The sequence below is a fragment of the Armigeres subalbatus genome, chromosome 1 (assembly GCF_024139115.2).
Source record: "Armigeres subalbatus isolate Guangzhou_Male chromosome 1, GZ_Asu_2, whole genome shotgun sequence".
NCBI classification, from domain to species: Eukaryota; Metazoa; Arthropoda; class Insecta; order Diptera; family Culicidae; genus Armigeres; species Armigeres subalbatus.
This window is the reverse complement of record NC_085139.1, coordinates 64,122,805-64,140,146: the sequence shown is the minus strand read 5'-3', so window position 1 is coordinate 64,140,146 and position 17,342 is coordinate 64,122,805. Positions and strand designations below refer to the sequence as shown.

At 40.3% G+C, this 17,342-nt stretch overlaps 1 protein-coding gene across 5 annotated transcripts in view; it reads left to right on the top strand.

The window, feature by feature from the left end:
- LOC134226463 (ankyrin repeat and fibronectin type-III domain-containing protein 1) overlaps positions 1-17,342 on the top strand; it is a 668,421-nt gene that overhangs the window by 473,242 nt on the left and 177,837 nt on the right. For 2 of the 5 annotated variants that reach the window (XM_062707276.1, XM_062707266.1), the window contains exon 3: positions 8,005-8,903. The exons of the other annotated variants lie outside the window; for them this stretch is intronic. In XM_062707276.1, coding sequence (XP_062563260.1) covers positions 8,036-8,903 — 868 coding nt within the window. In that variant the 5' untranslated portion in view covers positions 8,005-8,035. The remainder of the gene's footprint in view (positions 1-8,004; positions 8,904-17,342) is intronic. 5 annotated transcript variants of the gene reach the window in all.

Sequence of the window (17,342 nt, the reverse complement as noted above, 5' to 3'; positions counted from 1 at the left end):
TGACCGGCGGAAACTTCAACTCGATGTGGTGGCCGGGTGGCCCGAATAGCAGTTCTTCGGCGGTTCTTGGGGCTTAAAGCCGGCATGATAACGACTTGATATTGTTACCAGCCTGTATTCTTGATGTGGTGGCCAACCTGTAGTCTTGCTGTTGTGATCGGGCGGTATCCAGGCTATATTTCCAACGGATTTGTTATCCAGATCTTCCACGCGGCCTATGGCTGGCGGAAATGGATGATTTTAGGTTAGGACCAGACAATAGAAACGGCAAACGACAACTCTCGGGACTTCACACAGGGCTTGCAAATGGTGGCTACAACTTCTTTCACTTCGGCTTTCCAAGCAATGGCGGCTCTGGTTTATGGCTTTCAGAACAATAGATTCAATAGCCGATCTGGACAAAGGCCAAAACATCTTGATGTGCGCGGCCCGTGAATGTCACTTGTGTCGTCGGCGGGGACAGCGGAACCTGTCCGGTTGGCACGAAAGAAAAAAGGCCTTTGTATGGACCTGCCACATGGCATTAGAACCCTCTGTGTTCTAACGTCATGCAACTTAATACCATTTTAGATAATTACCTTTTTTCCTAATAACCTATTTTTAGATAGCGATTGAAGTTGAAATAAAGACAGAAACAACATTAGACAAAAAAGTTTTTTTTATACTATCAAAGCCACACCACTCCCTAACCTCCAAATATAAATTTTAATTCACGTCGCGCACCACAATTCTTTGCGAGGTTACAACGAAATAGAAGGCTTTCTTTTTGGTCGAGAATAAGGATTACTTTTGAAAACACAAAACATTACGCAAAAGATTGGATATTCGAATATTTTATTTTAAGAAGCGATTCCTTGGTACCACAATGGCCAAACCACAAAGTTTCCTCGGGCAAATCTTTTTGAATTCCATTCTGCAATTGTTCGGAATTTACACTGGAGATTTTTCCTAATTTTCATGGAATTTGTCTTTTTGTATTACTACGCTATTGAATAAGGTAGGTTGCTTCAATTTTGAAATTATAGATCAGTGGCGTCCCAGATTTTGACCAGTGCCAGTCCAAACATCAAAAAAAGTCTGTGGCGGCAGCGTGGTGCAGCGGACAATAATGGGTTCAATGGGAAAAAACAGAACTAGTCCTACGTCAAAAAAACAGTTTTCCTACGACAGCTGCGATTTAAACATCGTTTGCGGCACACAATAGTCACTTTCAGTCACGATCCGGAATACACACCTTAAGTTTTTTCTGCTAATGTTAAAAGCAAAATAGAAATAGTTACCCGCAATCAACTTTAAATCGCAGCCAACAGTCAATGTTAAAAAAAAACATTTTCATGGAAAAATGAAGCAAAACAGCAACTTTAAGTCACTATCCAAGGCCAGAATATATGCAATCTGTGTTTTCTACTAAATAGGGGAAGTGTACCGGTTTTGGCCACCTTAGTGCCTAATTTGGCCAACCCTGTAAAATGCATATTTTCCGAAAACAATCGATTATTTTTCACAGCGAAGAAGCGTAAGGGATATATCTCCTGTTACAGCTAATAAAACCCTCGGAAATTGCTTAATTTTCGGAGTTATGCGAGAAACTGGCCAAATTAGGAACATGGCCAAAACCGGTACACTTCCCCTAATCATCTAAAAAAAAAGGAAAAGTTAGTCGCAAATGGGTTTAAATTGTAGCTGCCATAGAAAATAATATTTTTAGGGGTGGATGGGGCAAAAATTATCAAATTCAGTCACGATCCGAGGCCGATATATTTAAATTTTTCAAATTGTTTCCTATCGAAAATGGACAAAAGTTTTGACCATAATACGATTTTTATACACAAACATGCGCTAAGAAATTCTCACTAGAGTTTTTAGTACGTCTACCGCACAAGAAAGGCACCACTAAGTGGATCAATCAGGGATTTTATTTATTATTTTTTTGATTTTGTTCCTATTTTTCTCTTATCCGTTTGCTCATAGATCATGAAGCTATGCTTGGCACGAGGCTGGTCACAAACAAAACCATAAAAAAATGACTTGAACTAGTTGAACAAACGCATATCAGGTAGAGGTGAGCGCCGATCCAGAAATCGTCGGTGACGTCCGACGTTTGCTATGATTTTGCTCAGTATCGCCGGCACTCTCGGCTTCACGCCAGGAGACACTTCAGCCGGCAACGGCGAGGCAACATTTTAATTCATTTGATTGCCGGATTTTTTTGAAGCACGAAATTCTCCGAAATTTGTTGAAATATGAAAAATTTATAAAAAAAATCATAAAATTCGTTAATTTTTCAAAAAGTTCTTCGAAACTTCATCGGAATCCTCTCAGGAAATTCTTTGACTGTAACACTGGAAAACTCTATTGCCGGTATGCCGTGTTACTTGAACAAAAAACTTCGCAATTAATTTACACTGAAATAACAAATAATGTAAATGACGCTATGGAAGATTTTAACTGAAAAATATTTCTCTATAAATTTTGACGAATTTTAGAAAACTAGTTAGACTCCCATACTGATGCATATCACAAACATGAACGTTCCATTTCTCCCATGCCTACTTTTGTCAAGAGTTGCCAATATGCGATCATGGGCAATCTAGAAATTCTTCGGAGCTTGAACGGAATATTCTTCGAAAGTTTTTTTCAAGAAATTCTTCTCAATTCCACCGGGGAGAAATTCTTCTCAAAACTCTTGGGGTTTTCCTGACGATGTTATCGATCATTTAGTAATTTGCGTTCGATCATTTAGTAGTTTTTCAATAACTCATTACAGAAGCTGAATTTCAAAATGTATGGTGGTGGACTTCTTGTTGTATGGTGGACTTCTAGTGCGAAGGTTTTTCTACAACTCTGCCTAATACGTTGTTAGAATTTAACTAATAACGGAGTTAGAGCGCTAATAGCACTAACTTAAACTAAATAATTGGAATTTTGTTATCATTTAGTCTAAGCTACTGAAACTATACTAAGCATATGCGGTATTTCGAAAAATATCGTTTCAGGTGGTTCGAAACGAAATTCCGCGGAATTTCGCGGAATTTGAGCATGGCGAAATCTGATTTCTTGATTTCGTTTCGCTTCGTAAAATTACAAAAAAAATTGTCTACTTTCCGGTGGTTAGTGTGGTGAATTGCGCATAGCTGCGCCAAAGCGGAAAATTGACTGGTGCAATGTTATAATGAGGACGCTGTCTTTGTTCTAGATCCTATGAAAATGAATTCAACGTTATTAGGGCCCGCCACTGTACGCTGAACAAAAGCTTAAAGCTATTTTCAACACCTTATGTTATACATTTTTTTTCTATTAACGCTTACTACATAATCCCACTCTGATTCGTATTTAGTTTTCTTCTACAAAACGTCTTCAGTGTTTTGCTAGAAATGTCCAATAGAAAACGAAAAACATCTTTAACTATTCCATCGTTTTTTTTTTTTTTCAAAAGTGATCCTACTCAATACTTAAGACGTCAGGCTGAGAGTGTAAACATAACCAGATATGAATCAGATCAGTACAACTTTGTCAAAGAAGCAAAGCCGTGGCATGGATTCCTGGGGCTTTTTTTAAGTATTTTTAGAGCGCCTCTTTTTTATTAAAGGCCAACTTCTTCACCTCTTATACCTCAAACCTGGTTTAAGCGCATGACTAAGCACCGCTTAAGAGTTAAAAATACCCTAAGGCTTACATTATTATTAAACGAAGCACATTATTTTGCGTTGGATTGATTTTAAATATGATTTTCGTCATCGAGTTTTCAAAATAACTTCGTTTACAACAAATATTTAGTCGCTTACCAAGGTGGCTTCACATAAATTACCTTGTCAACAAACCAAAGATTCCTTTCCCGTGGAGCTCACGGAGATACAGCTTTCCTCGGTCTCTTATAATAACATATTCTCCAAACTAATTCTCCTCTCCCTCCACTCAAGTAGGTTAAGGTCACTCCTGACGGAATCCAATTTTCAAACTACTCGCGTTTTCAAGGGCACACCATTCGATGCGGAAGCAACGCTCAACTGTCATTTTTATTATTTCAGCTTTGCTGCGTCGTTGACAGTTGTGCGTTGCTTCCGTATCGAATGGTGTGCCCTTGAAAACGCGAGTACTTTGAAAATTGGATTCCGTCAGGAGTAAAATATATTTCGTTCCGTTTCGTTTCGAATCCACATAGATATTTTTAATATCGTTTCGTTTCGTTTCGTTTCGTTTGGAAAAAGTGTCTTATCGCATACCCTTAGCTATAACACCGTCAATGATGGAATTCAAACAATGAACCATTAGGCAGAGTTGTAGAACAACCTTCACACTAGAAGTCCACCATACAACACATTTTGAAATTCAGCTTTTGGAATGAGTTATTGACAAACTACTAAATGATCGAACGCAAATTACTAAACGATTGATAACATCCTTGTTTTCCTCGGCAAATGCTTCGAAATACAAATTCTTCAATTTTTTTTTTGTAAAACTCTCCTATATTTCCTCGGCGAATTCTTCGTAATTTCTTCGCAAAGAAATTCTTTCAAATTTCATCTCCAAAATCTTCAGAATTCTCTCCAGAAATTCTTCACAATTCCTTTGGGAATTCTTCGAAATATTGTCGAGAAATACTTCGGAAGTTTGAGAATTTCTTCGGAATTTCTTTTGCAAATTTCTCGAAATTACATCCACAAATTATTCAGAATTTTCTAAGGAAATTATCTGGAAATTCATCGGCAAAATCTACGGCATTTTTTTCGAAACATACTCGGAAATTCCTCTGGAAATTTTTCGAAAGTTCGTTTTCAGAAAGTTCTTCTCAATTCCATCAGAACATTCGTCAGAAGTTCCTCGCAAAATTCTTCGGGATTTCCTGGAAAAATACTTCAAAATTTCTTCGGTAAATTCCTCGAGATTTCCTCGAAGGCAAGTCCATCGAAACTTTCTCAGAAGTTTCACAATTTTCGGAAGTTCCTTGGCCAATTCTTCGAAGTTTCCTTAATATTTTTTATGAGATTTCTTGGCAAATTTCTTGCGTAAATTCCTTTGTAAATTGAGATTGAATATTCTCTGGTAACCGTAAACATTTAAGGACAAGGCTCCCGAAATCTAAATTTAAATCTTCTACACGTAAAAAAATTTAATGTTATTTATTATTAAAATTTCTATGAGGTTGAGGTTATTCATTAGTTGGCATAATAAAGTGTATTATTATTTTCAAATAGGTTTTTGCCATAACTTATAAGGATCTTTCGTTACGTGTAGAGTTTGAAGGGCCGCCACTTAATACGGAAGTAACGCACAACTGTCATTTTTATTATTTCAGCTTTGCAGCGTTATAGCATGCGCGAAAGAATAATAATGATAGTTTGTGCATTGCTCCCGTTTGGGAGGCTTGTCCTCAAATAAGCCATATGTGCCACTATAACGCCATCTCAGAGCTAAACATGCTTTATACTGGCTCTATGATAGCCCTATATAGCCGAAAAGACGAAATATAGTGCTAATGGTCACCTGGGTTATTCGCAATTACTCGGGGGAATCTTCGATTTTTGGTCGAGATATTTCATCAGGATTTTTCTAATTACCATGAAAAACTTTCCGAAGCACCGTCGGAAAACTCTGCAGATTTTTCTTTGGTAATTCTACGAAGTTTACGTTGGACATTCTTTAGAATATTCTCGGAAAATAATTTGATACTCACTCAGGAAATTTTTCGATGTTTTTATATAATTTAAAATTGTTTAGACTTCTGTAGCGAAATATTATTTGGATTTCCCGCGGAATATTCACGCGATATTCTTAAAACTTTTTAGAAATTTGTACTGGAATGTTTTCGAAGTCACACTGGAAATTTTTAATCCTATATGTTGTTAAAACACTCATGAAAATATTTACCCAGCGTACAAAATTATATATTGCGAGAACAGAGAAAACTTCTAATTTTGCGGAGCAAAGAAGAAGAAGAAGACTGAGTGTCGGAAACTTCAAATGACATGCACTGTGCGAAAAATGTTGATAATTCTTGATATCAAGAACATTCGAGAAGTCTAAAATGTTTCAAAATCGCATAAATACGCTCCGAAATGCCTTGAAAGTACCATAAAACTTATTGAAAAAATAAAGCGGCATGTAACACTCGTTTTTGCCTTTCTCGTATACAAAGTATACGTAAAGGCTATAGGATCACTCCAAAACCGAACTTTTGATAGAAGGCTCGGAGACCCATAGTGTTATATACCAATCGACTCAGTTCGACGAATTGAGGTGATGTCTGTATGTGTATGTGTGTGTGTGTGTGTGTGTGTACAAAAATGTGAGACACACTTTTTGGTACTTAGCATTATTCGATTTGCTCGCAACAAGTTGCAGTCGACGCGGATTGCGGTCTAGTTGTTTCCTATTGAAAATTGGCCCGATCGGTCACTGCGTTCCAAAGTTATTAAAAAAACATTGTTTTTCTAGCAAGGGTCCCCCCTTAGGAAAAAAAATTTCAAAAACGGAAAAAAAAATTTTTTTCAGAGATTGCAGCAATGCATTCAAATGACCGCAAATGCATATAAATTGATGGAACAAGTAAAATCTATCCCCCTAAAGTGCTATTTCGACCTCTCTTATGTGTTTTGTTTTTATTTTAATGCGCGAGAAAGGCATCACCAACGCTAGGTGGATTGATCTGGTTTTTTTCTTTTATTTCAATAATCAACATTCACACCGAAAAAATCAACCAACATTATTTTCCGTGCATCAAGTGATTTGACGTTTGCGGAACAACTTTCCGACTGTTCAATCTTCTCGCAATAGACCAATGCAAACTCTAACTTAACCTCACTTATTTTGACAGTTCACAGAGCTTGTTTACAAGGTGTTAGAAGAAAAATCGATGAAGAGAAAATTAAAATTCATATTTTTAGTTTAAAATTGCTGTGATCCGAATATTTTAGTGTTATTCTTTGCATTCAGCATGAAATCAATCACAATGGACATCTACATGCGAATAAAATGATGAAACAATTTTATCGGAAGCTGCGCCGGAGGCTAAGTCCCGGAGAAAAAGCTCTGTTAACTGTCAACCTACGTCATCATGCACTGGTCTATATCACCGGCGTGACAGACTTTGAACAGCGATGCACTGATTTTAATAAATTGGCGGTGGTGGCGCACATTTTTAACCTCCAGTTAAAATGTTTTAAGACACTCGGGTAATGAAATGATAACTTTTTCATATTTTTTCATCTGCTAAAAAGCGCATAAAGGATCGAAACATGCTCACAATTAATTACCCGCTATTTTTTGCCTGTTTCGTCGAATTTACTTGCGTGCACATAGAGAGAGAAGTTAGTTTAAATTGTATTTAACTAAAGTCGTTGAAAAAATCAGAATTAAATATTGGTCTCTTACATTTACATCTGCAATGATAAAGGTCAAATAATCATCGATGATCAACAAAATATATACAGTTCTTTGTCCCATAGCTAACATCTATTAGAAGCCATATAATTTGATTTGTTTTCGTTTTTCTGCACGCGGTTATAACAAAAACAACCGAAATTTGAATATTATTCCTTTCATTTGAAGTGAGATGGAAAATAAATCATCTCGCTAACATGTATTAATAATGTTGCAGACCCAAATATGGGTGTGACATCGATTGTAGATTGTAATATAGATTGAACGATGAACCCTCAAGTAACTCATAGTAGTGGGGATACTGTTTTGTTATATGAGTTATAAATTATTCCCATAAAAATATCTAAACTAGATATTACAACAAACATGTTTTTTTGTTGCTATTCCTCTCCACCCGAGTATTTTCTGTTTTCCGACGTACATTGTCTTCATCTGTTAACTATGAATGAGTAGTGAAACCTTGAGTCAAACTACAAATTTGAATCGATTGAGCAGCGTGCAACCAACAGAAACAACCGCAATGGTTAAATGCCGGAGGAAAATGGTCTCGTTCTCGCTTCGACACTCCCAAAAGTGGCTCAAACTATAATCCGCACATTTCTCTTCCGTTTTTATCGTTCCTAGAATCTAGAATAGCCCCACGCCAAATGCAACCATGAATTATCAGCGCTTCGAAAGCATTCTGGCCGCAAGCCCTCGACCGCAGCCACGGCCATCCAGCAGCCTCGATGTCCATCCGGTGGAAAGTGACGATAACGATGGTCCGCAGCAACCGCAACAACAAGCCTTCCGACGGTGCCACTCGATGCGATCGTCATTCACCTCGTTGCGTAGTTTGAAAACCCGCCTTAAACATCCGGTGGTCAGTGGCTATTCATCCGGTGGCCTAACCACCAGGTACACCCCGCTGACCGTGTCCCCGTGTCGTGAACCAAACCAGCGGCAGCATCACCATCATCATCATCATCATCACCCTGCGACAGCAACGACAGGAACAACCACTTTGACTACGGCGGCTGCCGCAGCCGCCAAAGCCAATCTTAAAGCCAAACTACTGCGGCTGAAGGAATCCTATGCCGAATTTCGCCGGCTGCAGTCCGGAAAGCAAAGCGGCGATAGTGTTTCCCCTGTCAAAAGCGCCAGTAGTGGCGGTGATAATTTCAAGATACCGGAAAATATGCCTCCCAAAGCGGCAGCCCTACTACTGGAGGGGGCATCCCGGACTCGGGTCAAGAGGTCGCAATCGCTTCGCTGCGGAGAAACAGACAGATATGGTGTTACGATTGGAAGTCGTCCTGCGGTCGAGCTGGAGGATGCCGTTCCGCAGATGAAGTCTCCTGGTGGTGGAGCGCGAAGGCTGACGGTAAACCGAGTGAGCATCAAGATGGGGTTGGCCAGAAGGCGAGAGGCGACACCGTGCACGGAAAAAGGGAACGAAAAAAGCGAGAGTACCGAGAATTTGACGGCGATGCGGACGGCGACAATCAGAAGGAGTTCGGTGTGGGCCAACAGCAGCAGTAGCAGTAAGATTGCATTTTTATTACTCGTAAATTGAGAAACGTATACAGGTTTTGTGCTCGAATTCATATCGCATATTTAAACAAATTATCTATTAATTATTGAACTTTGTTTATGGTTGTTCCTTTTCATTTATTCTTTCCTATTATTTACTTTTATCCTTCCCTCCTGTATTATTTGTTTCCTTATTAAACTACATTTTTGGTTGCTTTTTCCATTACTATTCAAATTTTCATAATCTATGAAGTGTGTTGCATTTTTTGTGAGAAATTGTTTTGACTTTTTAAAATCTTGGAAAAAAAATCATGAAAGCATGTAACGATACAACATCCGTTAATTATATTCATAACTAATTGATGTCATAATAATAGATAAGATGAAGTGGAACGAAGATATCTCTCCCTCAGTAGAGTAATTATACTAAACTGCTTTGAAACTTGTTCCCATGGAACCTTCCCAGCCAGATCAAAGCGAAGGCACCCTTTAACGGCTCGTTACCGATTTAACAACTACAATCTACGTTATCCTATAAAAAAAAGTTCGTGCCAAACACTTCAAAGTGTTTGCCAGATAAGTCTTGTCGTAAACAGCACTTGCCACTTTTCGGTTAGGTACGTCTCGAACCGGGCTCATACGGGTGGGCCGGGACAGAACGGTCGAAAGTCAATTAACTTTTATGTGCTTCGTCTTTCGAAACACAAAAGCGCTCCCTATTAAGGGGCCATACCTAATACCTATGCCAATGTATAGATGTAAAAGGCGAAAAAAAAACGGACGAGTAAGGATTTGACCAAGGAAGTCCTAGAAAGCGTTTTCATTGTGATGCGCTGGATGCTCCGCATCCTGCATCCAACTTGAAAGAATAATGGTAGGTATGAGGGTTGTTAAACTCACCGTGTGTCGCCTTTACGATGGAGACGAAAGGAGCACAATGTTAGTGTCTTTGAGTGCTAAAAATAGTACAACGTTCCGTGAACTGGTGGGGATACTTAACCCTTTCATAGAAATTTATTTTTAAGCGCTGTTTCTATAATTAACTTAATTCTACTTTTTTCGCTAACTTCGCTACATTTGTATCTAAATGGGTTTGATTTATGACCTGGTATCATACACCATAAGCTTTTCCGAAGGCCATTAGATGTAGAGACTTTCAATCTTAAAGGCATATTTGTAGTTTTACAAAACTTATTGTTAATACTTTATCAAATGTTTTTTTTTGTCTATGATTTTGTTTTCATGTGCAGCATAATGCCATTCTCATCGTAATATCCCTGTCTCCTAAAATGGCATAAAACAATCTTTGGTCGAATGGCACAAGGTCCAAAGAAGCCATTTAGCCGATTCTCGGTCCGGTCTGGGAAATTTCTCAGCTTTCCAGGGCATAAAAGTATCATCGTGCTAGCCTCATGATATACGAATGTAAAAATGGTAATATGCTTAAAAACATCACAGTTAATAACTGTGGAACAGTTTAATGAACACTAAGCTGCGAGGCGGTAATTTCGAAAGGAATTCTCTCCGAATTCCGGAAAGAATTCTCTCCGAATCCCGGAAGGAATTCTCTCCGAATCCCGGAAGGAATTCCCTCCGAATCCCGGAAGGAATTCTCTCCGAATACCGGAAGAAGTTCTCTTCGAATTCTGGAAGGAATTCCCTTCGAATTCTGGAAGAAATTCACTTCGAATTCTGGAAGGAATTCTCTCCGAATTCCGTGGGGAATTCTCTCCGAATTCCATGAGGAATTCTCTCCGAACTCCATGAGGAATTCTCTCCGAATTTCGTGAGGAATTCTCTCCAAATTCCGTGAAGAATTCTCTCCGAATTCCGTGAAGATTTCTCTCCGTATTCCGGAAGAAATTCTTTCCCAATTCCGGAAGGGATTCTCTCTGAATTCCGGAAGAGATTCTCTCCAAATTTCGAATTCTGAGAGAAATATTTTCCGAATTCTGAAAGGAATTATCTCCAAATTCCGAAAGGCACTCTCTCTGTATTCCGAAAGGAATTCTCTCCGTGTTCCGGATGGAATTCTTTCCGAATTCCGGAAGGAATTCTCTTCGGATTCCGGAAGGAATTCTCTCCGAATTCCGGAAGGGATTCTCTCCAAATTTCGGAAGGAATTCTCTCCGAATTCCGGAAAGAAATCTCTCCGAATACCTGAAATAATTCTCCCCGAATTCCATAAGAAATTCTCTCCGAATTCCGTAAGAAATTCTCTCCAAATTCAGGAAGGAATTCCCTTCGAACTCCGGAAGGAATTCTCTCCAAATTTCGGAAGAAATTCTCTCCGAATTCCGGAAGGAATTCTCTAATAATTCCGGAAGGAATTATCTCCGAACACGAAAAGAAATTCTCTCTGAATTCACGCTAATTTTCACCTACTGAGTAAAATTGTATTGCTCTCTTTTTTCATCCCACGTAAATTTAACTCAATCCCCGTCAAACCAGGACAACTCAAAACTATGAGTAATCATGCTTTTGACGGAAATTGAGTAAAATTTCCGTGGGAAGAAAAGAGACGGCAATACAATTTTACTCAGTCACTGAGTAGGTGGGAGTTAGAGTGTTGCGGAAGGAATTCTCTCCGAATTCCGGAACGAATTCTCTCCAATTCCGGAAGGAATTTTCTCCAAATTCTGGAAGGAATTCTCCCCGAATTCCAGAAGAAAATGTCTCTGAATTCCAGAAGGAATTCTCTCCGAATTCCGGAGGGAATTCTCTCCGAATTCCGGAAGGAATTCTCTCCGAATTCCGGAAGGAATTCTCTCCGAATTCCGGAAGGAATTCTCTCCGAATTCCGGAAGGAATTCTCTCCGAATTCCGGAGTGTTGCGGAAGGAATTCTCTCCGAATTCCGGAACGAATTCTCTCCAATTCCGGAAGGAATTTTCTCCAAATTCTGGAAGGAATTCTCCCCGAATTCCAGAAGAAAATGTCTCTGAATTCCAGAAGGAATTCTCTCCGAATTCCGAAGGGAATTCTCTCCGAATTCCGAAGGGAATTCTCTCCGAATTCCGGAAGGAATTCTCTTCGAATTACGGAAGGAATTCTCTCCGAATTCCGGAAGGAATTCTCTCCGAATTCCAGAAGGAACTCTCTCCGAATTCCGGAAGGAATTCTCTCCGAATTCCGAAAGGAATTCTCTCCGAATTCCAGAAGGAATTCTCTCCGAATTCCGGAAGGAATTCTCTCCGAATTCCGGAAGGAATTCTCTCCAAATTCCGGAAGAAATTCTCTCTGAATTCCGGAAGGAATTCTCTCCGAATTCCGGAAGGAATTCTCTCCGAGTTCCGGAAGGAATTCTCTCTGAGAAATTCTCTCCGAATTCCGGAAAGAATTCTCTCTGAATTTCGGAAGGGATTCTCTCCGGATTTCGGAAGGAATTCTCTCCAGATTTCGGAAGGAATTCTCTCCGAAATCCAGAAGAAATTCCCTTCGAATTCAAGTAGAAAATGTCTCTGAATTCCGGAAGGAATTCTTTTAGAATTTCGGAAAGAAATTTCTCCGAATACCTGAAATAATTCTCCCCGAATTCCGTAAGGAATTCTTTCCAAACTCCGTAAGAAATTCTCTCCGAATTTTGGAAGGAATTCTCTCCGAATTCCGGAAGGAATTCTCTCCTAAATCGGATAAGAGTTCTCTTCGAATGCCGGAAGGAATTCTCTCCGAATTCCGGAAGGAATTCTCTGCGAATTCCGGAAGAGATTCTCTCCAAATTCCAAGAAGGGAATACTCCGAATTCCTGAAGGAATTCTCTCAAAATTGCGGAAGGAATTCTCTCCAAATTGTGGAAGGAATTCTCTCCGAATTCTGGAAGAAATACTCTCTGAAAGGAATTCTCTCCAAATTCCGAAAGAATTCTTTTCGAGTTCCGGAAGAAACTCTCTCCGAATTCCGGAAGGAATTCTCTCCAAATGAGGGAAGGAATTCTTCCCAAAAAGCGGGAAAGAATTCTGTCCGAATGCCGGAAGGTATTCTCTCCGAATTCCAGAAGGAATTTTCTCCGGAAGAGATTCTCTGCGAATTCCAGGAAGGGATTACTCCGAATTCCGAAAGGAATTCTCTCCAAATTGCGGTAGGAATTCTCTCCAAATTTCGGAAGGAAATCTCTCCTAGTTCCGGAAGAAATATCTCCGAAATCGGGAATGAATTCCCTCCGAATTCCGGAAGGAATTCTCTCCGAATTCCGGAAGGAATTCTCTCCGAATTCCGGAAGGAATTCTCCCAAAATTCCGGAAGGAATTCTCTCCGAATTCCGGAAGGAATTCTCTTCGGATTCTGGAAGGAATTCTTTTCAAATTTCAGAAGAAATTCTCTCCGAATTTCAGAAGGAATTCTCTCCGAATTCTGGAAGGAATTCTCCCAAAATTCCGGAAGAAATTCTCCCAAAATTCCGGAAGGAATTCTCTCCAAATTGCGAAAGGAATTCTCTCCAAATTGTGGAAGGAATTCTCTCCGAATTCTGGAAGAAATACTCTCTGAATTCTGAAAGGAATTTTCTCCAAATTCCGAAAGGAACTCTCTCTGTATTCCGGAAGGAATTCTCTCCGAGTTCCGGAAGAAACTCTTTCCGAATTCCGGAAGGAATTCTCTCCAAATTGAGGAAGGAGTTCTCGCAGAATTCCGAAAGGAATTCTCTCCGAATTCCGGAAGGAATTCCCTCCAAAAAGCGGGAATGAATTCTGTCCGAATGCCGGAAGGAATTCTCTCCGAATTCGGGAAAGAATTCTCCCCGAATGCCGGAAGGAATTCTCTCGGAATTCTGGAATGAATTTTCTCCGGAAGAAATTCTTTGCAAAATCCAGGAAGGGATTGCTCCGAATTTCGAAAGGAATTCTCTCCAAATTGCGGTAGGAATTCTCTGCGAATTCCGGAAGGAATTCTCTCCGAATTCCGGAAGAAATCTCTCCGAAATCGGGAAAGAATTCTCTCCGGATTCCGGAAGAAATTCTCTCTGAATTCAGGAAGGAATTCTCTCCAGATTCCGGAAGGAATTCTCTCAGAATTCCGTAAGGAATTCTCTCCGAATTAAGGAAGGAATTCTCTCCGAATTCCGTAAGAAATTCTCTCCGAATTCCGTAAGGAATTCTCTCCGAATTCCGTTAGGAATTCTCTCCAAATTCCGTAAGGAATTCTCTCCGAATTCGGAAAGAAATTCTCTCCGAATTCCGGAAGGAATTATCCTCGAATTCCGGAAGGAATTCTCTCCGAATTCCAGAAGGAATTCTCTCCGAATTCCGGAAGGGATTCTCTCCGAATTCCGGAAGGAATTCTCTCCGAATTCCGGAAGGAATTCTCTCCGCATTCCGTAAGGAATTTTCTCTGAATTCCGAAAGAAATTCTCTCCGAATTCCGGAAGGAGTTTTAGCCGAATTTCGGAAGGAATTCTCTCCGAATTCCGGAAGGAGTTCTCTTCGAATTCCGGAAGGAATTCTCTCCGAATTCTGGAAGGAATTCGCTCCGAATTCCGGAAGGAATACTCCCCGAATTCCGGAAGGAATTCTCTCCGAATTACGGAGGGAATTCTCTCCGAATTCAGGAAGGAATTCTCTCCGAATTCCGGAAGGAATTCTCTCCGAATTACGGAAGGAATTCTCTCCGAATTACGGAAGGAATTCTCTCCGAATTCCGGAAGGAATTCTCCTCGAATTCCGGAAAGAATTCTCTCAGAATTCCGGAAGGAATTCTCCTCGAATTCCGGAAGGTATTCTCTCAGAATTCCGGAAGGAATTCTCTCCGAATTCCGAAAGGAATTCCCTCTGAATTAAGGAAGGAATTCTCTACGAATTCCCGTAGGAATTCTCTCTGAATTCCGGAAGGAATTCTCTCCGCATTCCGGAAGGAGTTCTCTCCGAATTCCGGAAGGAATTCCCTCCGAGTTTCGGAAAGAGTTCTTTCCGAGTTCTGAAAGGAATTTTCTCCGAATTCTGGAAGGAATTCTGGAAGGAATGCTCTCCGAATTTAAGAAGAGATTTTCTACAAATTCCAGAAAGGAATTCTCTTCAAATTGCGGAAGGAAATTTCTCCGAATTCCGAAAGAGATTTTCTCCAAATTCCAGGAAGGGATTCTCTCTGAACTCCAGAAGCAATTCTCTCCAAATTACGGAAGGGATTCTCTCCGAAATCTGGAAGAAATTCTCTCCGAATTTCTAAAGGAATTTTCTCCGAATTCTCTCCGAATTCCGGAAGGAATTCTCTCCGAATTCCGGAAGGAATTCTCTCCGGGTTTCAGAAGGAATTCTCTCCGAATTCCGGAAGGAATTCTGTCCGAATTCCGGAAGGAGTTCTGTCCGAATTCCGGAAGAAATTTTCTCTGAATTCCGGGACGAATTCTCTTCGAATTACGGAAGGAATTCTCTTCGAATGACGGGAAAAAATCTCTGATTTTAGTAAGGAACCTTCTCCGAATTCCGGATGATATTTTCTCCGAATTCCGGAAGATATTATCTCCGAAATCCAGTAGGAATGCTTTCCGAAAGAATTCTCTCCGAATTCCGGATGAAATTCTCCGAATTCCGGAAGGAACTCTTTCCGAATTCCGGAAGGAATTCTCTCCAAATTCCGGAAGGAATTCTCTCCAAATTCCGGAAGGAATTCTCTCCAAATTCCGGAAGAAATTCTCTCCAAATTCCAGAAGGAACTCTCTCCGAATTCCGAAAGGAATTCTCTTCGTAGTCCGGAAGAAATTCTCTTCGTATTTCGGAAGGAATTCTCTCCGAATTCCAGAAGGAATTTTCTCCGAATTCCGGAAGGGAAGGAATTCTCTCCGAATTCCGGAAGGAAAGGAATTCTCTCCGAATTCCGGAAAGAATTCCCTCCGAATTTCGGAAGGAATTCTCTCCGAACTCCGGAAACGGTTCTCCCCGAATTCCAGAAGGAATTCTCCCCGAATTTCGGAAGAAATTCTCTCCGAATTTCGGAAGGAATTCTCTTCGAATTCCGGAAGGAATTCTCTTCGGATTCCGAAAGGAATTCTCTCCGAATTCCAGAAGGAATTCTCTCCCAATTTCGGAAGGAGTTCTTTCCGAGTTCTGGAAGGAATTTTCTCCGAATTCTGGAAGGAATTATCTTCAAATTGCGGATGGAATGCTCTCCGAATTCAAGAAGAGATTTTCTACAAATTCCACAAAGGGATTCTCTCTGAATTCCGGAAGGAATTCTCTTCAAATTGCGGAAGGAAATTTCTCCGAATTCCGAAAGACATTTTCTCCAAATTCCAGGAAGGGATTCTCTCCGAACTCCAGAAGCAATTCTCTCCGAATTACGGAAGGGATTCTCTCCGAATTCTGGAAGAAATTCTCTCCGAATTTCTAAAGGAATTTTCTCCGAATTCCGGAAGGATTTCTCTCCGAATTCCGGAAGGAATTACCTCCGAATTCCGGAAGGAATTCTCTCCGGGTTTCAGAAGGAATTCTCTCCGAATTCCGGAAGAAATTTTCTCCGAATTCCGGAAGGAATTCTCTTCGAATTACGGAAGGAATTATCTTCGAATGACGGGAAAAAATTTCTGATTCTAGTAAGGAACCTTCTCCGAATTCTGAAAGATATTTTCTCCGAATTCCGGAAGATATTATCTCCGAAATCCAGTAGGAATGCTTTCCGAAAGAATTCTCTCCGAATTCCGGATGAAATTCTCCGTATTCCGAAAGGAACTCTCTCCGAATTCCGGAAGGAATCCTCTCCAAATTCCGGAAGGAATTCTCTCCAAATTCCGGAAGGAATTCTCTCCGAATTCCGAAAGGAATTCTCTTCGTATTCCGGAAGGAATTCTCTTCGTTTTTCGGAAGGAATTCTCTCCGAATTCCAGAAGGAATTTTCTCCGAATTCCGGAAGGGAAGGAATTCTCTCCGAATTCCGGAAGAAAAGGAATTCTCTCGGAATTCCGGATAGAATTCCCTCCGAATTTTGGAAGGAATTCTCTCCGAATTCCGGAAGGAGTTCTCCCCGAATTCCGGAAGGAATTCTCCTCGAATTGCGGAAGAAATTCTCTCCGATTTTCGGAAGAAATTCTCTCCGAGTTTCGGAAGGAATTCTCTCCGAATTCCGGAAGGAATTCTCTTCGGATTCCGGAAGGAATTCTCTCCGAATTCCGGAAGGAATTCTCTCCGAATTTTGGAAGGAGTTCATTCCGAGTTCTGGAAGGAATTTTCTCCGAATTCTGGAAGGAATTATCTTCAAATTGCGGAAGGAAATTTCTCCGAATTCCGAAAGACATTTTCTCCAAATTCCAGGAAGGGATTCTCTCCGAACTCCAGAAGCAATTCTCTCCGAATTACGGAAGGGATTCTCTCCGAATTCTGGAAGAAATTCTCTCCGAATTTCTAAAGGAATTTTTCCGAATTCCGGAAGGAATTCTCTCCGAATTCCGGAAGGAATTCTCTCCGGGTTTCAGAAGGAATTCTCTCCGAATTCCGGAAGGAATTCTGTCCGAATTCTGGAAGAAATTTT